The 24,536-nt window shown below is 44.7% G+C and overlaps 1 protein-coding gene across 9 annotated transcripts in view; it reads right to left on the bottom strand.

Moving 5' to 3' along the window:
- carmil2 (capping protein regulator and myosin 1 linker 2) overlaps positions 1 to 24,536 on the bottom strand; it is a 206,229-nt gene that overhangs the window by 31,602 nt on the left and 150,091 nt on the right. For 7 of the 9 annotated variants that reach the window (XM_084018171.1, XM_084018176.1, XM_084018172.1 and 4 more), the window contains 6 exons: positions 22,480 to 23,350; positions 15,788 to 15,892; positions 10,976 to 11,012; positions 5,994 to 6,062; positions 4,953 to 5,206; positions 526 to 661 (listed from right to left, as the gene is read on the bottom strand). In XM_084018171.1, coding sequence (XP_083874297.1) covers positions 526 to 661; positions 4,953 to 5,206; positions 5,994 to 6,062; positions 10,976 to 11,012; positions 15,788 to 15,892; positions 22,480 to 23,350 — 1,472 coding nt within the window. The remainder of the gene's footprint in view (positions 1 to 525; positions 662 to 4,952; positions 5,207 to 5,993; positions 6,063 to 10,975; positions 11,013 to 15,787; positions 15,893 to 22,479; positions 23,351 to 24,536) is intronic. The other 2 variants (XM_084018173.1, XM_084018174.1) reach the window with 2 other exon arrangements.

Here is a 24,536-nt window from a genome sequence, read left to right as displayed (position 1 = left end):
AATCTTATTGAAATGTATAACTGCAAATGGAAAATTAAGTTTTATTTTTACAAAGTGGTCCTGACTAAACTACAATAATAATAACAATAACAATAATAATAATAATAATAATAATAATAATAATAATAATAATGACTATAATAATATTAATAATAATAAATTACAATGAAGATATCAGCCCAACTCTTGACTACCACCATTACTGTTAATGCTACTACTACTACTACTACTACTACTACTACTACTACCAACACCAAATGCAGTTGGAACCCAAGGGCCTGTCTGCATGAGATTTCTGCCTAAAAGCCTATTAAGGCCGTTTTTTCTCACCACTGTCGCTGTAAGGCTTGTCCCTGGGTGATGTTGGGACTTTGAAATTGTATTGACTCTGGAGATCTTGAGCGTATTCTAGTCCTGCTCAATTTGTTAAGTGTCCTGAGATGACTTCTGTTGTGGTATGACACTATGAATAAAAAATTGAATTGAATTGAATTGAATTAATTATTTAGTTTTAAGGAGACATACCGTCGGTCACTGTTTGCGCTTTCTCAGAGCAATCCTGTGCACTGGGACCCTTCCATGGAGACGGAGCTGGAGGAAGCAGCTCTCTCCTTGAGGACGGTGCTGAAGCTGCACCCCAGGGATGCTCCTGGCTTCCATTCTAGGGATAAAGATCACAGGGTGCTCAGTGGGCCGCAACACCAATCATATAAATGCTATGTTATGGTTGAAATGAGCATATGGAGGCAAAGAAGAATTAGTTCCTCATTGGGCCTCTTTTATTCACTATCTACATGTTCGTTCTGTTATTGGAATATTATAACATCTCCTACAGCGCCGCCGCTCCCAACACGTGCATCACGCGCTATGCGTAGGGCACCAAGTGCTGAGGAGGCACCAAAAATATCATTCTGAAAAATCATCATAGTCATAATAATGCAGATTTTATTTCCCTATAGAAATTGTAGGCACATTTTAGGCATGTATATCACAAAACAGGCAGAACAAGAGATATATTTAATTGCTCAAGAAAAAAAGACACACACACTGGCCTGTCCACACAGAAACGTTTTTGTGTATAAACGCAGAAGTCTTGTGCGTTTGGGCCGACCATCCACACGGATCCGGTGTTTTCGGTGCCTGAAAACGCACTTTTTTGAAACCAGGTCCCAGGGTGAAAAAGAAAAAAACGCCAACCCTCCGTTTTGTGTTCGTTTTCAAAAACACATACACATGATGAACAACGGCGGCCTACGTGCTTGTGATTGTGCTGCAGCAGATATTCTGCTCCTCTGTACGACGCCTATTAGGGCCACTGTATGAAAAACACAGAGCCGAGAGGAGGGGGCAATATTCTGAGAAAAAAGCCACGAGAGTTAGTGTTGGTTTTATGTATATGGGCCAAATTGTCATCTTATGGGTGTTTATTGATCGGGTGGTCGGGTGGATAGTAGCCATAGCAACGGCAAACATCCAGTCAAGCAACGTGTTTAGTTCCCCATGCTCCGTCTCTTCTGCGTTTTTGGTGTATATTTGTAGCAGCAGTAGCAGAGTATGTACTACAGCGCGCTGAGTCGTTTTCAGTGGATTTGTGTGAATGCAGATTTTCTTGAAACGACGCCGAAGAAAAACGGAGAAAAAAAGATATTGGTACATGTGGACAGGGAAAACAATGGGAATGGTAGGAGGATCTAAATGTAGTAACTTATGGTGTTTTTCCATTACACAGTCACGGCACGGCACTACACGGCACAGCACGGCATGGCCGATTTTGGGTGTTTTTCCATTACAACTAGTACCTCCATAGTATCTCCTCGACGTGGGTGGGGTCGTCATACCACGGCTGCGAAACTGCCATGACGTCATTTACGCGCGACGCACGCACAAAACCGGGAAGAAAACAATAACACCATCACCAACAATGGAGGACACCGAGGCGATCGTGTATTTGCTGCTCGCTCTGTGGCTTGTTGTCACACACAGAGCTAAAGAAGAGAGCCAGAGAGGGGTTGAGTTGTGTTTACAGTCTGGTCGGACGTCGCACTTATGACGCTTCCAGTGACGACACTCGTTGGCCAATCCGTGTAAGGCAGTCGGCTGACGTCACGTTTTAGTGGAGCTTCGGCCCGCTTGGAACTAGGGCCGAGGCGTTACAAAAAAAGTACCCTAACCCTAAGCCCAACCCTAGTGGAAATGCAAAAAAAAACGCGCCGTGCCATGTAGTGCCGTGCCATGACTATGGAAAAGCCCTATTAGACACAGGGGCGAGGTAGGGAGAAACAAAAGGCAAGCTTTATTTAAGCTGAATACAAAAAAAACTGGTACAAAAAGCAGTCAAAGGGGACAAAAGGCAAAGTAGCAAAATAACAGCAAGGCAAAGTAGTAACAAAAGGCAGGACAAAGTCCAAAGAAAAAGGCAAAGTTCAAATCAAATATGGAAAACTGAAAACCAAAACATACCAGAAAGGGACTTGAAACGGGCAGGAACATGGGCAGGAGCAGATGTGGACAGAGGCAGACAGATACAGTGACCCGACAAGGAGTGAAGGGAAGACACTGGGTGCAGTCGAATAGTCTATTTTGCTTAGGAAGGTTCCTAACTGAAGAAGTGACCCGAAAGGAAACAAGTGGCCGCCATGATAAGAGCCGTTTGGATTCTCTAAATGCAAAGGAAAGGAGCTCCAATGCTTCCTTTCAGAGCTCCTTTAGCATAGGATGCAACGGACCTTCCTATGCGAAAGGAAAGGAGATTACGCCGACCCACAATTCTTTGCGAGAGCAACATGTAAAGTGCCGCACACCTCGGCCGTTCATGAAAACAAACGATATGTCCATTTGCATATTTAACAATTACATTCATGCAGACATATAGTAATTGGAATAGTGTTGATAAATGTGTGTGGACAGTGATAATAATTTAATGATATTTTTATTTATTTCAATCATGTTACAAATGTTTGACAAAAACTAAACTAAAACCACAAATGAAATGTCAAATGAAACGGTCAAACAGGAAGAAGGAGCTGCTGGACCTGAAGCCGGTCAGTGAATGAGCTGCTTATAAAACCAACATGTGGATAAATACACAGTCGAGGCAGGGAGCTGACGAGGGACAGGTGAAACACATTAGGGCAGGTAGGGTTATCAACACGAGAGGGTGGGGAAGTCAGCAGAAACAACAAGGACCAGGAAGTACAAGACAAGAGGACTACAAAAACCCACAGTCATGACATGGACAAGACAAGAAAAACAAGTGACAAGACAAGACAGAATGACTACAAAAACCCCAGAAACAAAAACGACAAAACCCACAGTCATGACAGTTCCGATGGATTTCCCCTGACAAAGTTTGGCAGCAGGCTGTCAACTTTTCTGGAAATGGCCCCGAAAAGAAAAAAAAAAGAATGTATGTATTTATATATATGTCTGAAAATAAAAAGTTAAACTTGCAAAACAACCTTTTTTCCTGGGGGGGGGGGGGTTATGCTTAGGGCACCAAAATGGCTAGCAGTGGCACTGATCTCCTATCATCATGTAGATGACACTCTACGTAACATTATCACCACATGACTACAATGCCTGATATTGTTCTATAATATAGATGTGCATTAAGCAAATAAATGAGCCAGCATTTTCTACAATTGAACAAAGGAAAAAATGTAATCATAATTTTTGTCCCCAAAGAAGAAAGATTAAATGTCAGCACAACGCCAGTGGTTGTGGTGAAACACAGAGCTTCTTCATAAATTGTTCAACTTTATGATCATTTTGGAGGTTGTGCCGATGTTGATTTGTGTTGTGTCATGCTTAAGGCTACTCTCACAGATGGAAAAGACCAGTTGGACCTGAGCCTCATGAGACAGGGAAACTCTCCAGTGAAAATCACTCAAAACATATTTGAATAAGTGGGTCCGCAGCTCCTTTAAATTTCATAAGAAAAAAGATGAGCAACACATAAATCGTTGAATTGACTGTGTATTTAAATAGGAAAATAGGAAACATTATTTCCTTGTGTTGCAATATTTTAATAATCATAATGAGCTGGTGATTTTTTCCCCCTGCAAAATTGATTGATCAAAGATTGTATTTAAAGAGCAGTGGTGCAGTGTTTAAATATTGCAACTTTACTTTGCCTTGCTTTAGAGAGGGAGAGAGAGAGAGAGAGAGAGAGACAGAGAGAGACAGAGAGAGACAGAGAGAGAGAGAGAGAGAGAGAAGCAGTACGAACACTGGAGCACATGCACTTAAAAACATGCAGCGATGTAACAAATTCTTGTTCCCATGGAGGTTATGCTTGTGCTACATGGAGGTATTTGACAATCTAATTGAGTGGCACACATTGGCTAGGGCTTTCACCCTGACATGGGGTGAACTCACAGGCACCTCATGTTTGTAAGGTTTATTCTACAGATCTGTGGTGGTGAATGTTGGACAAAATGATGCAGATAAATAAGAAAAAATGAAAAAAAGCTACGTTGCTCACAAACTCACAGGAGGCTATTCCGCAAATATGCAAACCCTGTTTCACGTGTACAAATGGATCTCTAAATGCATAACTATGACTACATATTTTCAGAATAAGTTATTACATATTTGCAAGTTAAAGAATACATGTTTGTGGATAGTGAAATATGTGTTAATCATGATACATTGTTAATTGTATTCTGTGGTTGGATAACATTGCTGTGCTTATACTGATATTAATGTCCAATAAAAACTTCCATAGTCAACTACAGTGTATATTTCACAGAAAAAAAATCCTATGTGGAACACAAGAAGGGGCTGGACTTAGCCCCTCTAATATTTCTTTAACTATATGATTAGCTGCATGAATTAATAAAGCTACATCCTATCCAATTATTCTAACTGATATTCTCACATTCATGACAACAAGGTAAATATTAAAAAGGCACACAGCTTTGCTACTGTGTGTGACGGAATGCTGTGTTTACCTGTGCTGTCGTCTCTTCTGGCTTGCCATCATGAGTGTGTGCTCTGAGCTGGACTCTCCCTGTGGAGCTGCTGGAAGGAGGAGCAGAGGAAGGACGAGCTCCTCCTGCAGCAGAAACAGGGGTGGGGAGGGAAGGCTTGGCTGCAATGGCAGGTTTGGGTGGCAGGGGGCCAGCAGGGCGCTCAGTGAGGGTGGGCTTTGGGTGAGGATCCGGACGGATAGGGTCCAGCCCTCTCATGGGATGCCTGTGGTCTGCTGGAAACAGGGTGCCAGAGAGACTTAATGACGAGTAGACACTGTGATTTTCTAACACATTCGCGCCCACTTGAGGTGCAATTCCTTCGCAACAAGTGCGTCAAAACATGGAACGGTATTTACAAACAGGCACTTGGGTATAATCGCAGATTGCGTGCCACATGAGCGGAAAGAGGCAAGTAGCGCTTTCAATCTCTCAAGTGGGAGTTCCCTGCTAAAAGATGGGAGGATAAGCGTTAACTGCAACGAATTATCTATTCCCCGGTATTTTCAAAAACTGCGAGTGAGAGTGTACCGCTATCTGCACCTCTTAAAAGCAGGTCTAAACCAGGAAGTGTGTTTCCTTCTGTGTGAAAATCTACTTTGTTAAATGGCACTAGTTATTAGGCCAAGGCGACGAGCAGACAGGATTTGTGACACATGAATGTGCTATTTTGCGCTTTGTTTTTTTGTCTTTGCAAGATCCATATTAGATTCATGCAGGCCCATTGCTCTTTTAGAGGCACGCTAATCACGCTGGACGGCGGAGTATGCACTGTTTGCCCGGTGGCTGTCAGGTTTGATAAATACTACGTAAAATAAGTGCGATGTTTGGGAACTCGCAATAAAGAATGCAACGTAAACGGCACCAGTCTGAGTAAATCTACCCTCTGTGAATAATGGCAGTCAGACTAGTCTGTGACTCCAAGTTGGACAGATGCTCAGGCAGATGTATTGGTCTGACTTTGCACATGTGAGGCTTGTTATTATCTTTATTTAGACATGGCTTTTGGTAAAACACTGATACCTGATGAAGTGGACATGGTTCTGGGCTTCAGGTAGGTAGGAGGTGGCACAGGTTTGTCTAGGATTGCACCTGAGGGACAGAGACAGTAGATAGTAGGACAACGAAGCTGTACATGTAATGAAAACAATATGGACACTGGACTCCACTGCAGTCATACACCATGTGAGTGTTCTATTGATATATGACATTCTAATTGCATGTTGACACCAAACACGGAGTATATTTTTTGCACAAAACTGCATGCAAAGTCAATGCAAAGACGTGAAAAGAGGCGAATTTGCACCTAGTAGTGAAAATTACATTAATTAATTAATGAAGGGAATATGCTTCATTCACTTGATTCATCTTGATTCATCTATTAAAAAAAAATGTTTTGCTGTGTCATTAAAGCCTATCAGCGTTGAGATTCTCCTCCTGTTCTAGGTTACTAAACAAATCTTGTATCTTGCGTCTGTGGTCACCCAGAGCTCTACGAAAATACCTCATATTAGTAGAGAGGAGACCAATCTATGTGTAGAAAGTATGAGAAGAAACCATAGACTGTACAAACAATGTTGCTGCTGTATTTATTTCTAAATTCCATTTTTTCCAGTGTTGATGGAGCAGCTATAATAATAACATAGCGTTTAAAAGCTTGCTTGAAGTGGACATGGTTCTGGGCTTGTCGTCTTGCAGACAGACCTGACAAGGCATGACTTGAGACTTTTTACAAATCATTATCAATATGTACTTATTTTCATCATTTTTTATCAGTTTATTGCAATTCAATCACAGCTAAATAGTTTATTTTGGGTCCATCCAGCCGAAGTGTGTCTTGCTAGATACAGTGAATACAGCTTAGTGAAGTTATGAACCCAGACAGGACGACGTTTCCCGGCTTATCTGGGACTTCACATGTACAAACCAAGGCATGGTTGATTACATTTGTTAGTGTCTACATGGAGGGAAGACCCTCTTCCTCTTTAGTGGCTCTCGTGCGAGTGTCACAAATAAACACAAATTTGCTTTATGTTGGTGTAAGGATAGCATAATGACTTGCCATTCCAGGATGGAACCATGTGGTGGCCATTTTTTCTGGGTCCAGAGTACGAGGAGTACATCGTATCGGACCAGATAGTGGTATTGGTGCATCTGTAATATTTCTAATTTATATTGTATTGGGCAGTTTAGACATTTTATTTTGGTCTTGCTCGGCCATATCATTGTAGGGGAAACACTGACATAGATGCTACAATTAGTTCCCAAATCTGTTTAGCATTGAGGCACCACATGTGAAATCATTTCATCTTACTGTTTAATTTACATTTACATTTAGGTCATTTAGCAGACGCTTTTGTCTAAAGCGACTTACAATAAGTACATTTGTCAAAAGAAGGAAACAAAGAAACCACAACGTATCATTGCCGATAAAGTAAGAGCTAAAAATAGAACAAGTGTTAGGTCCTCATCTGAGTAAAGTAGTACTTCAAGAGCAACAGTGCTATGATCACAGTGCTATAGGTACGTTTTTTTTTTTTGGGGGGGGGGGGGGGGGGGGGGGTGTTAGTGGGTCATGCTATGTAGAGTCGAAGTGAAGTCTGAACAGGTGAGTCTTGATCCTTTTTCGGAAGATGGCAAATGACTCTGCTGTCCTGACATTGGTCGGGAGTTCGTTCCACCACTGAGGCGCCAGAACAGAGAAGAGTCTGGACTTTGCTGAGCGACATTTGTTTGATTTCAGCAATGGTGGTACCAGCCGGCCAGCTGAAGTAGAGGAGCGAAGTGCTCGCTTCGGGGCATGAGGTTTGACCAGTGTTTGAAGGTAGACAGGTGCTGTTCCATTGATGGCCCTGAAGGCCAGTGTCATCGTCTTGAATTGGATGTGTGCTGCAACAGTGAGCCAGTGGAGGTCACGGAGGAGGGGGGTCACATGGGAGAATTTGGGTAGATTGAAGATAAGGCGTGCTGCAGCGTTCTGGATACGCTGCAATGGTTTAATCGCAGAGTCCGGCCAGGAGAGAGTTGCAGTAGTCAAGGCGGGAGATGACCAGTGCTTGGACCAAGAGTTGCGTTGCATCCTTTGTGAGTGAGGTCCGAATCCTGCGGATATTGTAGAGGGCAAATCTGCAGGATCGGGCCACAGCAGTGATGTTGGGGGTGCAGGATAGTTGGTCATCGAGGATTACACCCAGGTTCCTCGTAGTTGACGACGGCAATACAGTGATGCCCTCGACAGTGACCGACAGGTCCATGCGAGGGCAGTCTTTCCCTGGGATGAAGAGGAGTTCGGTTTTATTCAGGTTAAGCTTGAGTTGATGTGCAGTTGTCCAGACAGAGATGTCAGCCAGACAGTTCGAGATGCGAGTTGCAATGTGAGTGTCAGAGGACGGGGGAAAAGAGAGGAACAGCTGGGTGTCATCTGCGTAGCAATGGTAGGAGAATCCATGCGATGTGATAACAGAACCTAGTGATCTGGTGTATAGTGAGAACAGAAGCGGTCCTAATACTGAGCCTTGAGGGACACCCGTGTCCAGAGAACAGGGTTTGGACATAGAGCCATTCCATGTGACCTGAAAGGTGCAATTTGTCAGGTATGATGTAAACCAGGTGAGAGCAGAGTCAGTTTTGCCAAGTTCAGCCAGAGTGGAGAGGAGGATTTGGTGGTTGACTGTGTCGAATGCAGCAGATAGGTCGAGGAGAATGAGAACGGAGGAGTTTGATGAGGCTCTGGCGTCTCGCAGGGACTCGGTCACTGTGAGGAGGGCCGTCTCAGTGGAGTGAGCAGTCCTGAATCCTGATTGATTAGGGTCTAGGAGGTTGTTCAGTGAGAGATAGGATGACAGTTGGTTGTAGGCGGCACGTTCCAAGGTTTTAGAGAGGAATGAAAGAAGAGATACAGGTCTGTAGCTTTGGATGTCAGTAGCGTCTAGGGTGTGTTTTTTAAGGAGAGGCTTCACGGTAGCTGTCTTAAAATCCGCTGGAATGACACCTGAGGTGAGGGAGGAGTTGAGGAAGGGTGGTGAGGAATGGCAAGATGTCGTGTGAGATGTCCTGGAGAAGAGAGGAGGTAATCGGGTCGAGGGAGCAGGTGGTGGCACGGTTAGATGTAACAAGTGCGTGAGCGTCTTCAGAGGTGAGGGGGCTAAAGCTGGTAAGACCATCAGAGTTGAGAGTTGGGGGAGATGTCTTCTGGGAGGGAATAGGCGCGAATGAGGAGCTGATGTCATTTACTTTCTTGGTAAAGTAAGTTGCAAAGACATCGGCAGTAAGGGAGAAAGGGGGGAGGGGTAGGAGGGGTGAGGAGGGAGGAGAACATGGAGAAGAGTTTCCTGGGGTTGGAGGCAGAAGAGTTGATCTTTGCCAGGTAGAAGGCAGATTTAGCTGCCGAAACAGTTGAGGTGAAGTCAGAGAGGAGGTGGTGGTAGTGAGCAAGGTCCTCGTGCTGGCCCGATTTCTTCCATTTTCTCTCTGACGCTCGCAACAATGATCTGTTGGTTCGCAGAGGTTCAAACAGCCAGGGAGGGGAGGGAGATGATCACGCAGGTCGTGAGATTGGGGGACAGAGAGTGTCCAAAGAAGAGGAGAGTGAGGACATCAGGATGGAGGAGGCTTCCTCAGTAGGCATTAAGGAGAACTGTTCTGAGGATGGTAGCGAGGAGATAACAGTTGAGGAGAGAGTGGAGGGAGTGAGGGATTTCAGGTTGCGGCGGCTGGTGACCATTCGTGGCGTAGAGGGGAGGGATGTGGTGGGCTTCAGGGGGAGGGAGAAAGTCACAAAGTGGTGGTCGGACACGGTGAGCGGGGTAACAGAGAGTGCCGAGATGCCACAGGATCTTGTGAAGACAAGGTCAAGTTGGTTCCCGGGCCAGTGAGTTGGTGGAGAGGGGGAGAGTGTAAGGTCAAATGCGGAAAAGAAGTCAATGAATTCAGATGAATGCAGCTTTCCGGGATGGATGTTGAAGTCACCGAGGTTGACGAGTGGTGTGCCATCATCTGGGGAGCAGCTCAGGAGGGCATCCATCTCATCCAAAAAGTCACAGAGAGGACCGGGTGGGCGATAGATCACTATGATGTTGAGTTCGAAAAGAAGGGTGACAGAGACAGCGTGGAATTCAAATGTAGATCGGGGTAGGTGGTCCAGAGGAAGGACCTGGTAGGACCATCTGGGTGAGATGAGGAGACCAGTTCCTCCTCCTCGCCCTGTTCGTCTTGGGGAGTGTGAAAACGAGTAGACAGTTGAAAGGGCAGTTGGAGTGGCAGTGTTTTCTGGGGTGATCCAGGTCTCCATGAGGGCCAGGAAGTGGAGAGTCTGCAGGGAGGCATAGGCTGAAATGGTGTTCGCCTTCTTGACTGCAGACTGGCAGTTCCACAGCCCCCCTAGTACTTCAAGTTCCTTGCCGGTGGAGAATGGTGGGTAGCAGAGGTTGGATGGGTTACAGCCTTGAGTGGAGGGTCTTCGGTAAAATCTTCTCCAGTGTGATGTCCTGACTGGGATAAGACACATGGCTGCGGGGGGGGGGGGGGGGGGGGAGATGTTATGCCTACCTCAATGGACTCCCACAGATAGACTCCCTTGTCTTCGTTCTGATGGCCTGACGCTGCAGCTGACGCTGTAGTGACAGCCTTTTAAGTGCTCAGTTTACCGTAAGTACTGACTGTGACCCCTCCCTCCTGACTCTATTCACTACAGCTGAGCTGGCTGAAACTAGCTGATTACTCACTTAGCATAGACAGCTTCACAAGAATTTAAACAACAAGCTATCAACACAAGACTAAAAGTTACAACTAGCTTTACTCACACAATGCCTGAACCCAAATCTACAATTAGTTTCTGACTTACCAACAAGAGACAAAGCGCTTCCTTCCTTTCTCCAGACAAAATGTCTGTTTAACTTGATTTAGTAGTTTTAATTACAGAAGGTTTCAAAAATCCGAAGTGTTGAAAGTTCAAATGAGGAGAGTTACCGTATAAATGAACTAATGTATACAATATCAATACTCACCTTCAGAGTTGGCCTTTCTCAGCTCCTCGTCTTTATTCTGCAACAGATAACAAAACATTAAACTACCACACAAATTTGGCAATAACGTGCTGTTACACTTTGTAATAACGGTCCTACACATCCTTTTTGCTCAAAGAATGTGTCACCCATAAATATATGAAACCCAGTTACATTATGTAGACTGGTTTCTCTTTGACAATTCCAAGTGAAAATATCGTGTTAACACTGTGCACACTGGCCTTAAAATAATAATAATAATACACAAGTATTTACCACGGAACTACTATAATTAAGAATAATGTTTATTACAACGTGGGGTTGTGTTTTGTGCAAAGGTTATGATACCATTATATCCAACAGATAACACAGAGACGTCACTGAAACAAGAGCAGTTGCATGATCGCCCCATGGTCAAAAAGGCATGGTTATGTCCTAAATCACAGTTTAGTGATCTCATTTAGTATACTCACTATACAGGGGACTATTTAGGAGATTGTGTAGATGACTACATGGAGAACTATGTAGTGGACTATGAAGAGGACTATATGGAGAAAACTGAACTGCTCAAAAAAACAAAAAGGAACACTAAAACAACATAATGTAACTGCAAGTCAATCATATTTCTGAGATATCAGCTTGTCCAATTAGGAAGCAGCACTGATTGTGAGTGGCAATTAGCAAGACATCCCTATAAAGGAATGGTTCTGCAGGTGGTGACCACAGACCATTTCTCTGTTCTCTTTTTTTAATTATGGCAGTGTTTGCACCACTAGAGGTAGCATGAGGCGGTTTCTCCAACCCACAGAAGTTGCCCAGTCAGTGTAACTCATCCAGGATGGCACATCAATGCGCATTGTGGCAAGAAGGTTTGCTGTGTCTCCCAGCAGTGTCAAGAGCATGGAGGAGATTCCAGGAGACAGGCCAGTACACCAGGAGACGTGAAGGGGGCTGAAGAAGGACAACAACCCAACAGCAGGACTGATATCTGCTCCTTTGTGCACATAGGAACAGAAGGAGCACTGCCATAGCCCTACAAAATGACCTCCAGCAGACCACTCATGGTCAAGTTTCAACTCAAACGGTCCGAAATCGACTCCATGAGGGTGGTTTGAGGGCCCAACGTCCACAAATAGGGCCTGTGCTAACAAACCCAACACCGTGCAATGCAATTGGCATTTGCTAGAGATCACAGAGATTGGCAGATTCGCCATTGGCGCCCTGTGCTCTTCACGGATGAGAACAGATTCACCCTGAGCACATGTGACCAATGTGACAGGGTCTGGCGACGCCGCGGAGAACGTTCTGCTGCCTGCAACATCCTCCAGCATGACCGGTTTGGCGGTGGGTCAGTGATGGTCTGGGGAGGCATTTCTTTGGAAGGTTGCACAGCCCTCCATGTGCTTGCCGGAGGTACCCTGACTGCCATTAGGTACCTGGATGTTCCTTCTAATGCATGACAATGCTAGGCCTCATGTGGCTGGAGTGTGTCAGCAGTTTCTGCATGATGAATGCATTGATGTTATGGACTGGCCTGCCCGTTCCCCAGACCTGAATCCTATTGAGCACATCTGGGACACCATGTCTCGTTCCATCCACTAACGCCATGTCGCACCACAGACACCACCAGTCCAGGAGTTGATTGTTGCTCTGGTCCAGGTCTGGGAGGAGATCCCTCAGGAGACCATCCGCCGTCTCATCAGGAGCATGCTCAGGTGTTGTAGGGAGTGCATACAGGCATGTGGAGGCCACACACACTACTGAGAATCATTTTGACATGTCTTGAAAAATCTCCAGGTATTCGCATTGGCTGGAGGGTGTATTAAACGCCGTCTTTCATTCGTCCCCCTCCCGGATGCAAACTAGGTGATAGTCGTTACGTACATCCAGTTTGGTGAAGATAGTGGCGCTGTCACGCCGGTGAGGTAATGTCTCGTCTTGGGTTTTTGTCTTGTCATTTCCTGTTTTATTTTGAAAATAACTCCCTTCTCGTTTCAGGTCACTTGCCCTTCCTCTGATTCCCTGATTGTTTCCACCTGTGCTCCCTCTCCTCATGTGTATATAGTCTTTGTCTTCCCCTGTCCTTGTTGCCAGAGTATTTCGTTCGTTCGTTCGTTCGTTCGTTCGTTCGTTTTTAGTTTGTAGATTTTCAGCATAGAGAGAGTAGTTAAGTTTATAGCCTGTGCGCTTTTACCTGTTTCCTCCTGCGGGAGTGTTTTTTGTTCTTGTTGTGATCTGTCCTAGTTGTATTGTCCTTTGGACATTTAGAGTTCCACAGCCTCCACCTATGGCTCTACGTAATCAGGCCCTTCGAAGTAGGCTACGGGGGCTAGGGGCCTCCCTCCTCCTTCGCTCAGCTGTTCCATCTCTGAACGCCCAGAAGAATAGCACGGCACACACACCCACACACACCCACACACTTGTATAGTTTTAGTTATAGGCCACTTAGACTTAGTGTATGTTTATTTGTTTATTGTTAATAAACCCTTTTGAACATTGTGATGTGTTTATTATTGTTTTATAAGATTGAATCAGTGCGGTCACATGGTAAGATTGTATTGGTTTTTCCAAGAAATACGTTGCCACTCAACGGGGGGTCTCTTCTAAAATCCCTGTTCACATGCCGTTGAATAATTCCGATAATGGTCAGTAGATGTCGCTGTAGCCCTTTCTACAAGACAGTGTTAAAACTACTTCCGGTACACGGCTACTTAAAAACAATAACAAACGATCTGGCGGCATATAGACAGTCTCCTCGTCCGCCCAGAAATGAGTTGTTGATTTATTCGAAGCCATGGTATCGTTTGACTGTTCCGGCAACACCATTACTATTTATGACGGCGTCGGCGCTTCCTTCCACTTCCGGGTGAAATCCCCAGCGAAAATTCTCGTGCATGCTTGTCTTCATCTTTACTAGCTTTACATAGATTGACTAGTGGCTGAGAAATTGTGAACAACAGATCGTGTTCTGCAATAAACGTGCATTTTTTTTTATCACAGACATGGTCAGTCATTGATAACTTTTCAGCCATAACTCGCTAACTCGAAGTTTCAGCCGTAAATCGCTCCTGGTAATGTAGATGTTTGTTAGAGTATGCATAATTTTATGACATCTTCACCAGGTTTCATGAATTGCTTTTTTTTTTTTTTTGCTAACATGACATTGCAAGATTCCACAGTTTCAGTGTTTCCAAGACCTGCCCTACTCCTACTTGCATACCATTGATAGGTGAACACTATTTACCCGAACATCAACAAAAAAATGTCCATGTTTATTTATTTTTATTGACTTATTTTTTCCCCTCTTAGCTCCATGCCGAGTACCAGCACGGTGCCTATTTTCAGCTCTGGATCTGAAACGTTGAAGTGGCAGAACAGCACCCCAAGCAGCAATCTTACAGTATCTGGCTTCTGTTGTGAAGCTGTTAACAAAGTTAGTTTCCATAATTCGGGGAAAACTTTTACAGCATAGGGCCCTAGTTTCGTGGCGCAGCGCAGGGCGGCGGAGGGTGGCGGAGCCGGCGTAATGCAAGTTTCAACCCGCGCAGCCTTGCGCACGGTCAGTTTGGCAGTTTGGTAGATCGCCTGCGCCAAGATGGGTGTGGCGGCGCAGCAGGGGGAGGCGTCACATATTCAGCTTGGCGTAGCGGAAGTTTCGTGGCAAAAAGCCTCGCCTGCGCTGAAAGCCCGCCAGCTCCAACCTGGTCTACTTTCGGCGCAAGGCGTAAATAAAGTAAATTCATTCAAGGGGAATCACAGCTGGCGGAGTGGAAGTTTGGTTGACGGCGCGCAGTGCGCACACGTCACCGAGACCTCACAGGCAGGTTTCCACAGTTCCAGGCACATTTAAATGCAATAAATAATCACAACAAACACTATTTAATGCAACTTATTGAATCAACACATGAATTTATATCTATATAGATTGTCCCGTCACATCTGACGTCAGATCAAAGGCGGATGGCATGCGTAACGGAAACTCAGCCTCTCGGACCAAAACATCTCCCTCTCTCTCTCCTGTTTTTTATAATATCGGCATTGTTATTATTATGATACGCATGCACAGCGCGTGATGCGCGTGGTGGGAGCGCTTCTGTCATCGGGTTGTCAAGTGACGGATCTTGCACTGAACCTCCCCTAACGCATTAAAGGAGAGGAGAGGAGCTCATTTGATTGGTGAAGATCTGAATCGGCTGTATTAATCCCAGTCCACGCCTCGTCTCCTCCTCGTCTCCCACTCACGCCTTCTTCTCCTCCCTCTTTCCCACTTGCACGGGTGGGCGAGACGGGAGGTGTGCCTGCGCGGTGCACGAAACTTGCAAAGTCCAGGCGGACACACCCCGTCGGCGTGGCGCAGGTGCGCTGAGAGCTGACTGCGCCTGGTCTACGAAACTAGGGCCCTTAGTGTTAAAGTCAACTTAGTAGCTAATTGCATTGGTAGGGAGGCCATGGTAGTGACCTGTCAATCACAAGCTGGCTATCCCCATACTCTGATTTATGGTTTATTTGACTCTCAATGGGACCAAAATTTACTAAACAAACATTATGCTGAGACTTGAATCTTGTGATTGAGAGCATAGATCTCAATATTTACTGAGGTAATAAACCAAGTGAAAATTAGGATAATTTTCTCACAGGCTTCCATACAATCAGACTTTCTTTTAGTCACCCCCTGATGGCTAGTAGAGAGAATTCAGCTTTAAGGCACTCCAGTGTTGGCACTGAAGGTTAGCAGGTCTAAACCTGTTAAAATGTATCATCCCCCCCCCCCCACACACACACACATAAACAAACAAACACTCGCAGCCATACTACCTGGCTTGCCTTGGTGTCGGCAGGTGAAGTTTTCGCCACGCCCATTCTTTGCAGCATCACCTGAAGCCTCTGTTCAAAACTAGATGTGCTGTCAGATGCATGTTTCTGGAAGAAGATACAAGGACATTTAGAACAAACAAACCAATGGCTGACGTAGTGAAAGGTTCACACTGTTACTGATATAGTTGTGGTATGTATATATTTCAACATATAAAACATTATCATTCCCCTATCATAATATCGTAAATGTAAACCAAACTCATGGAAATGTCAGCACATAGAGACAAATCTGATAGATGCTGGTCTCACAGCTGTGAATTCTGGTTTTACTCTTGTTGGGACCTCACCAAGGAGAACAGAGAGTGGCCTGCATGGAGGCCAAAAGCCTTCAGAACAATGGGACAAAGGAGATAAAAGAACTACAACCCCCAAAACCTCCATCTTGTTCTACCTCCCACCGAGGTGTGAAGTGTGACGTCACACAACTCTGGTGCCCTATTAGCTAACAACGTCCCTGAGAGACAGCCGTGAGGCATAAAAAGCCGGCGCTACCTTTAAACGCCCTCTTTCACCGCGACACGCCGTTGCAACAGGAGGTGAACTTTCAACGTCTGCAGCGTTTCCTTTGTCCTAGGCCCCAGTCTTTCCCCCAAACTCGCTGGACGAGAGACAGACTGTTTTACCTTTTTTTTTTCTCGACTCGCCTTTTTCTTTTTTTTTTTTTATTATTTTGGATCCTGAGAAGATATGTAGATATATAGATCATAGCTCTGCTTTTAACACAATTTTACCCAACAACTTCAACAGATGAGTGTGCATGACTCTCTCTGTCATTGGATCCTGGATTTTCTGCTGCACAGGAAGCAAGTGGTAAGGGTAAACAGCAAAACCTCTGGGGTCAAATACATCAGCACTGACGCCCCTCAGGGGTGTGTCTTATCCCCCCTACTGTACTCACTGTACACCAATGATTGTGTATCACACACGGACTCTGTCAAGATGTATAAATTTGCAGACGACACAACATTGGTAGGGCTCATCTCTAAGGATGATGAAGATGTGGCTTACAGGAAAGAGGTACTCACATTGGTGGAATGGTGTTCCCACCACAATTTAGAATTAAATGTTTTAAAGACCAAAGAAATGGTAGTGGACTTTCGCCGCAAGGGGCTAGTGTCCCAGTCCCTGGCCATCAATGGAGTTGAAGTAGAACGGGTGGACAGCTTCAGGTTAGGGACCATAGTCTCATCCTCAATGAAATGGGGTGACAACCTGAGCTGCATCACTAAAAAAGCCCACCAGAGGCTCTTTTTTCTCCGGCAACTGAGAAAATTTGGGGTGGCCTGCAAGGAGATGTTGCAATTCTATTGTGCCACTATTGAAAGTATTCTCTCCTTCTCTATTACTGTCTGGTATGGAAACACCACTGTCCAGAACAGGCTACAGCTTGACAGAATAGTTACCCTCTTACCAGAAATCTACAAGGCCCACATGCAACGAAAGGGCATGAAAATCCTGCTGGATGTAACTCACCCTGCCAACCATCTCCTTAGGATCCTCCCATCAGGTAGAAGGCTGAGGGCTATTAATACCTCCCGCTTTTTAAATAGCACATACTGTAGTGCAATTAGATTTTTAAATAGCTCTCCATCCTTGCACCAATACCTCATGGAGGTAGATCAATCCAACACAGGTCTTGGATAGTGTGTGTGTTTTTTTTTAAGCAACATGTTTTAAACTGTAACCATTTTGCCACTGTATTACTTAGCCTGTTACATTTGCACTTTTGGTAGTGAACCTAAAACCTGCACTTTAGGTGAACTTCCACTAAAGTCACATGCAACTTTAGACTCTTGCCTATGTAGGGATGAGCATTGAAGGAATGAATGAATCATGCATGTACTTTGTCTTATGTCTATGTCTGTGTCTTAGGCTGCCTAGTTTTTGTGTGGTGTTTGTCTTGTCTGTTGTATTATAGAGCACACTGCAGCAAATTCCTAATAACTTCTGTTGTTTGGCAATTAAAGTATTGAATCTTGAATCTTGAAGATCGCCGCACCGCGCAACTCTTTGTTTGCCTGCAGAAGGAAGGACACAAGTGTTTCTTCATCCGAGCTACCAGCGAGAAGGATAACTGCTAAGAATCACTCTCAGCTGGAGCCAACTGACCAAATCGCCGCACCGCGCGATTTTATTGTTTGCCTGCAGAAGGAAGAAACACGAAAGAAAAACTGTTTTCTTCAGCTAAGTTGATCCGCGAGGAGGATAACTTCTAAGTCCCGCCCTCGTTTGGATTCAACCGACTCGTCGCACCCTCCGTTGCCGAACGAGGACTCGCGGACCACGGTCCATCGCTGGCGCGTCAAGAAATGCAGCCACTGCATAGGACGGACTCATGCACATCGACACAAGTAAGAGGCTTTTTGTCTGGGCAGAAGCATAGGTTCGATAGTGTAGGATATGCTTGTAATTCTTGTTAACGTGTTTTAAGTTTTGATCATGGACCGCCGAGTCCGTTGCTTTCTGTATTGTTGTATTCGAATGCTGATTGTGTACTCACCCCGCTGGGATTATTTCTGTAACAGTGTTTGGCCTAACCTTGTGTAACCGGCAGAGTAGTCACAGTCTGGGGGAAGTTTGTCCCTCTGCAGCCCCGGTAGCCCCCTGACGTCACGATGCCTAGCTAGCAGCTGACTGGCTAACGCTACATTGATGGCTAAGCCAGGTGTTATAAAACGGTCACCACGGCCGGACTTGGAGAGTTTACCTGGTGCCAGATAGGTCTGCAGCTGTGTGTGGTGTGGACGCATGGTGCTCTGGTGTAGAGAAGGTACGTGAAACATTATATAATTTAACGGACTAAGACTCCAGTGAAATGTGTCTTATCCTGGGTTATTGTAGAATAGGTGTCGGGTCGACTGGCAGACGCTTCAAGTGTTCGTGCGGTGTGCTGCTGAGGGTCTTGGGCGGGCACCCGCCGGGCATTGGCACGACTTAAAAGACGCGGCGTCTAAAAGGTAATAATAATAAAAAGAATATAGAAGTTTGTAATGTATTAGCAAGGTCACACTCGGCCACATTCACGAGCTCAGTTAGCGATCTACTATCAGTTTAAGGACCGGGGTCCCGCCGAACGAACGCCAGTTCATTCACGAGCTCCCATGGGATGGTAATACGCTTACTGAACCTTCGTGCATTGCGCACGCATTCCCTGCTCTCTCTCTTTGTTCCCGCTAACACACACACGTACACACATATACACCGCCCCCACACGTATCCTACGTCAGCTGTTTCTGTCTCTGGACACTAGGGAAATAGCTCCACCTGGTGGCTGCGCCCGGCCATCCCTCTCTCTTTCTCTCTCACTATTCTATCCTATGTCAGCGGTTCCGCCTCTGAACACTGTGAGGAATAGCTCCACCTGGTGTCTGCACCCGGCCATCTCTCTCTCTCTCTTTCTCTCTCGCTATTCTATCCTACGTCAGCGGTTCCGCCTCTGAACGCTGTGAGGAATAGCTCCGCCTAGTGGCTGGCCCCGCCATCTCTCGCTCATCACCCTTCCTCCCCCACACACACACATACACACACACACACACATGCACACACACACGCACGCACACGCGCACACACACACACACACTCCACGTATGTCTCTTCCTTTGTTTAGCTTAGCTTTGTATGTATTTAGGTAGTTAGGTAATAAGGCTTTGTTAATTGCAGGGCTATTGATTGTGATCATTATTACTGACTTTAATAAATCTTATTATATAATACCTAGCAGTCTCTTGTGCTTGTTGTCACTGGATAACAGCAGGTTGTGAAGGCTAGTGCTCGAATTTCACGCCTTTTTAATTGTTTTGATTGTTTTTTACTTCTATGCCAATAATCACGATGATTGGCATGTGAGTAAAAAACCTTTATATTGAGACTGAGTACAGTTTTCTGTTATCTTTTCCCTGATTTCAGGGATGGTGCCCCGTACATTTATGATCATATCATAATATATTAAATATAATTATATATAATTATATTGATATTAATAATTATCTGTTGATTACCAAATCTGCTCCTGCTACTTCCCCAACACTCTGGTAACAACCAACTCTCCAAAACAGAGATCTTTAACATTTTTCAGGCCAAGGACCCCTCGGCCTATAGTGACACGGTGGAGGGCCCCCCAATTACATATCGTATCAAATTGAGTAGCTTATGAAACCGGTCAATAATAATGTGTACTGCAGGTTATACTGCCAGGTATAAAAGTACCTTTGTAATGGTGTATGTTTACAATGCTAAGCCGTTAAAATAATAATTGTTGACAGATTCATATATTTACAGAATATATTTTTAATTCAGTGTTGGCATTTCTACATCATAATTTCACCTCATAACACTGAATACATAGGAAAAGGTATATTTGCTTATTATAGGTTGTATTCATGTTAAGGTGTATTTTTGGACATATTGAGGATGAGGATCTTCAGCAGAGCAACACGCTTATTTGATACATCACACTACCAGCAATGATGGTGTCATGGCCTCTGTGGTTTTGCAAAGCTGGGATGCTTTTGTAAAAGGAGTAAAAAAAAAAAAATCACAGTTCTTAATAACGGTGTGATCGCGGGATATCGAGGGCAATTCTCTCCGTGATTACAGCGGAATCTCTTTGTAAAAACTTTGACAGTCTCTGATAATGTGCCCTGAAAAAGTTCACTGTGAAGAGCTGGGACAAAGCCACAGCATAACTCGTTATTGCTGTAGATGAGTGACCATTTTCCTTTCCATTGTCTTTTCTTAACTTTTTCCATGGGTGCAGTCGAATAGTCAAAAAATAAGGTCCTAACTCCTATTCCTTACTCCTATTCCTTGACCTCTGGGGAAAATGTCACGGGGATTAAGGAAAGGCGATAGGAGAACACAAAAGGATTTAGGAAAAGTCTACCGCGGTGCTCAGAGAATCCGACCGGACTTTTACTAAGCTACATCATTATAACACGGCCGCTGATGATTGACAGCTGATGATCGGCACCGGCGATTGACATGCGTCTGCGCTGGAGAAACTACAATAATGGACTACAAAAAGCGCATCGTCCACTTCTCCACATGTTGGTTTTATAAGCAGCTGGTTCACTGACCGGCTTCAGGTCCAGCAGCTCCTCCTTCCTGTTTGACCGTTTGCTGTATTTACATTTCATTTGTGGTTTTAGTTTCGTTTTTGTCAAACATTTGTAACATGATTGAAATAAATAAAAATACCATTCAATTATTATCACTGTCCACACATATTTATCAACACAATTCCAATTACTATGTCTGCATGAAAGTTAATGTTAAATATGCAAATACACATATCGTTTGTTTTCATGAACGGCCGAGGTGTGTGGCACTTTAAATGTTGCTCTCACAAAGAATTGTGGGTCGGCGTAATCTCCTTTCCTTTCGTATAGGAAGGTCTGTTGCATCCTATGCTAAAGGAGCTCTGAAAGGAAGCATTGGAGCTCCTTTCCTTTGCATTTAGAGAATCCGAACGGCTCTTATCATGGCGGCCACTTGTTTACTTCCGGGTCACTTCTTCAGTTAGGAACCTTCCTAAGCAAAAAAGACTATTCGACTGCACCCCATGACTCATCTGTTATTTACTCCTACTCGACGTCCGACACTTCATGTTTTTTATGCAGGTCGATGAACGAACCATTTGCTCTCTGCTGCCACCTTTCAGGTGGTGGTGTAATCGACCAAAGGGAATCTCCCATCTCTTGTATTGAAGAGAAGTAAATTGCACATGTCCAGCTCTCTTGTATTGAAGAGGAGTAAATTGCACATGTCCAGCTTATAACGAGAGTGAACGCCAAATTTGCGAGGCCCATTCCTGAGACCCATACCAAGCACCTTGTTTTCCCTATTGTGGGCTATTGTTATATTTTTTTAGTAAGTGCTGTTTAAATGCAAGGCTGCATTTTATTTAAATGCAATGACGAGCACATGCTAGACAGGCTAACTGTCAGGCTAGGGGCTGCTCTTCACTAACGCTTCTCTCTCCACAGTCTGGAGAGATAGGAGATTTTATAGGAGGACATTTTTCAAGCAAAGGACACCTAGGCCTATAGTGACCCGGCGGAGGGACCCCCTATTAAATATATAAAGTTGTGTTGCTTATTAAACCGCCCAATGTGTAGTGCAGCCTATAGTGCTAAAATTAATTTGTAATGATGTATGCATACAATGCTAATCCATTAAAATAATAATTGTTGACGGATTCATATAGTTATAGAACATATTTTAATTCTATATTAGCATTTCTACATCACAATTTCACCTCATAACATTTACCAAATAGGAAGATTATATTTGCTTATTATAGGTTGTATTCATGTGAATGTGTATTTTTGGACATATTTGAATTTTTGGAAGAAAAACAGTTTGGGATCAAATACTTTATGGACAGCCTGCAGTAACTCTGCGGACCCCCAGGTGTTCCGGACTCCCTGCTGAAGATCTCTGTCTTAGACACTATGTGACGTGGTTTTGATGTCTTCGGTTCACATTTTGGTGGTTTTGAGAAACACAGAGGCAATGTTTAATGAGATAACAAATCAAGTGAGAAGTAGGGCCATTTCTCATTTACTTTCATGCAATCAGACTTTTTTTAGATGATCTGATTGTGTTTGCATTGAGTGTATTGTCAGACTGACCTTACTGTTTGTGTCATCCTTGTCTTCAGGCTCCAATCCTGTCAGCAGTATGAGACTTTGGCTCTTGCCTTCCCTCAGTGACCTCTTGGTGACCGTCAGTCTCCTCTCTCCATATGGAGTCCCTCCCAACTTCATGTCCTTCATCTGTAATCCACTTTCCTGCTCAGTTAGAGGGGAGATGAACACAGGACTGGGGGTGCGACCTGGCAGGATGGGAGCGACCTCTTTTTCCACATTGGAAAGCATGGGAGTGGTGAAGTCATTGCTTGTGACCATGGTGGGGTGAGAGGGAGCAGTCTCACAAGAAGGCATCATCGGGGTTAACGTCTTTGCAGGCGCTACTGTTACCCCGTCATCGCCTGCAAGATGGTGGCTGGTGGCAGTGGTTCCTTCTGTGGTGACGGCATCATTAGAAACATTAGAATCCTCCACTGACCTTGCCCCTCTTCCTTTCTCTCTCTCCCTTTCTTTGGCCTCGCGGAGGGGTCGAATGAGGTCTGCGATGGAGGTCCTTTTGACCTTCATCCCCTCTCCTCCTCCACACTCTCCCCCTCCTGCTTTGGCGGCCCGGCTTGCTCGAGCCTTCTTGAAGGCAAAGAAGTCACCAAACTTTTTCTTGATGTTTTTGGTCGGAAGTGTGGTGGTGGTGACAGTAGAGGGTGTGGGGGGAGGTGAGGACATAGAGAGGGGTGAAACATTAGTGGATGTGACGGATGTGTCAGTAGATGGGACAGAGGGAGAGGTGACAGTGGTGGTGGTAGAGGAGGTGATATTGTTAGACAAAGAGGAAAAGGGGGTTGAGGCTGAGGGTGTGGTGCTTGACTCTGAGGGAGTGGCTTGGGCAGGGATTGACTCCTCCCACCAGCCTTTTCTGCAGTAGGGAGACAGCAGAAAGAGCAACAGAAGAGACACTCAGTTCTGCAACTTTTGCTACAGGACTCAAGACACATGCTCAGTTCAGATACACAACTAAAAGGATCATGCAGACAGCCCACGGAGCAAAAACATTGTTAAAAAACACTGTTAGTAAGTCTGTCAACCTGCTCTGGTCCAGAGCCCAATACAGCAATCTGTGGCTGTGTAGGTAAGTGTGTGATCAAAGTTGCACCATTGTTCAGTTGAGTGTACTACATCACCAAGGGGTGTTGCTCTCAAAGCTGCATACACAGTCATCTCATACGCCTGCATGGTACCGACCAAATTTCGTCAGTACTACTGAGTACCAGTTCACATTAAATCAATGAGGACCAGATTTTGATACCTAGAAGCGCATTAGAGTGAGAGTATAGAGGAAAGAGAGAACAGTGCAGCTCATTCAGCGGAGTAGGTAGGTAGGTAGGTAGATAGATAGATAGATAGATAGATAGATAGATAGATAGATAGATAGATAGATAGATAGATAGATAGATAGATAGATAGACAGACAGACAGACAGACAGACAGACAGACAGACTTTATTGTCCCATAGGGAAATTTGTCTTTGACACACACAGTGACTGCTGTAACAAATAATACAGAATAGTGCATACATACAATACACATAACATAACAAAAACAGGACCCTGTTAACCTGTCTCTATTCAATCACACAACCATACACATGCATACATAAAGTAAAACAATAATAAATGACATGCATACATAGACTAAAAACAGCAATACATTACTCATGGTCCTGGAAAGTGCAGTTAAAAATGGTTTTAAAAATGGGGGTGCAATTAGGGGGGGTTGGCTTTAGCTAGTCTCTTGTTAAGGGCCTTGATGGACAGAGGGAGGAAATGAGTTCTTGAAATGGTTGAGTCTGCACTCTGAAACGTCTGCCTGAGGGGAGAAGCTGGTACTCAGGGTGGAGGACATGGGTGGGGTCTGAGGATATTTTCCAGACTGGTTTGGTGATGATTTCTTCAAAGATGTGTTGGAGTGTGGGATGTTGTCTGACTCCCACTATTTCCATGGCCCTGTTTGTGAGCTGGGTGATCTGGGCCTTAAGGTGGACACTCAGGTTGCCAAACCAGGCTGAGATGCCATACCTGAGGATACTCTCCACTATGGCATGG

Source organism: Eutrigla gurnardus (assembly GCF_963514095.1).
Source record: "Eutrigla gurnardus genome assembly, chromosome: 9".
NCBI classification, from domain to species: Eukaryota; Metazoa; Chordata; class Actinopteri; order Perciformes; family Triglidae; genus Eutrigla; species Eutrigla gurnardus.
The sequence above is the reverse complement of the archived record's forward strand: the minus strand, read 5'-3'. Positions and strand labels throughout refer to the sequence as shown.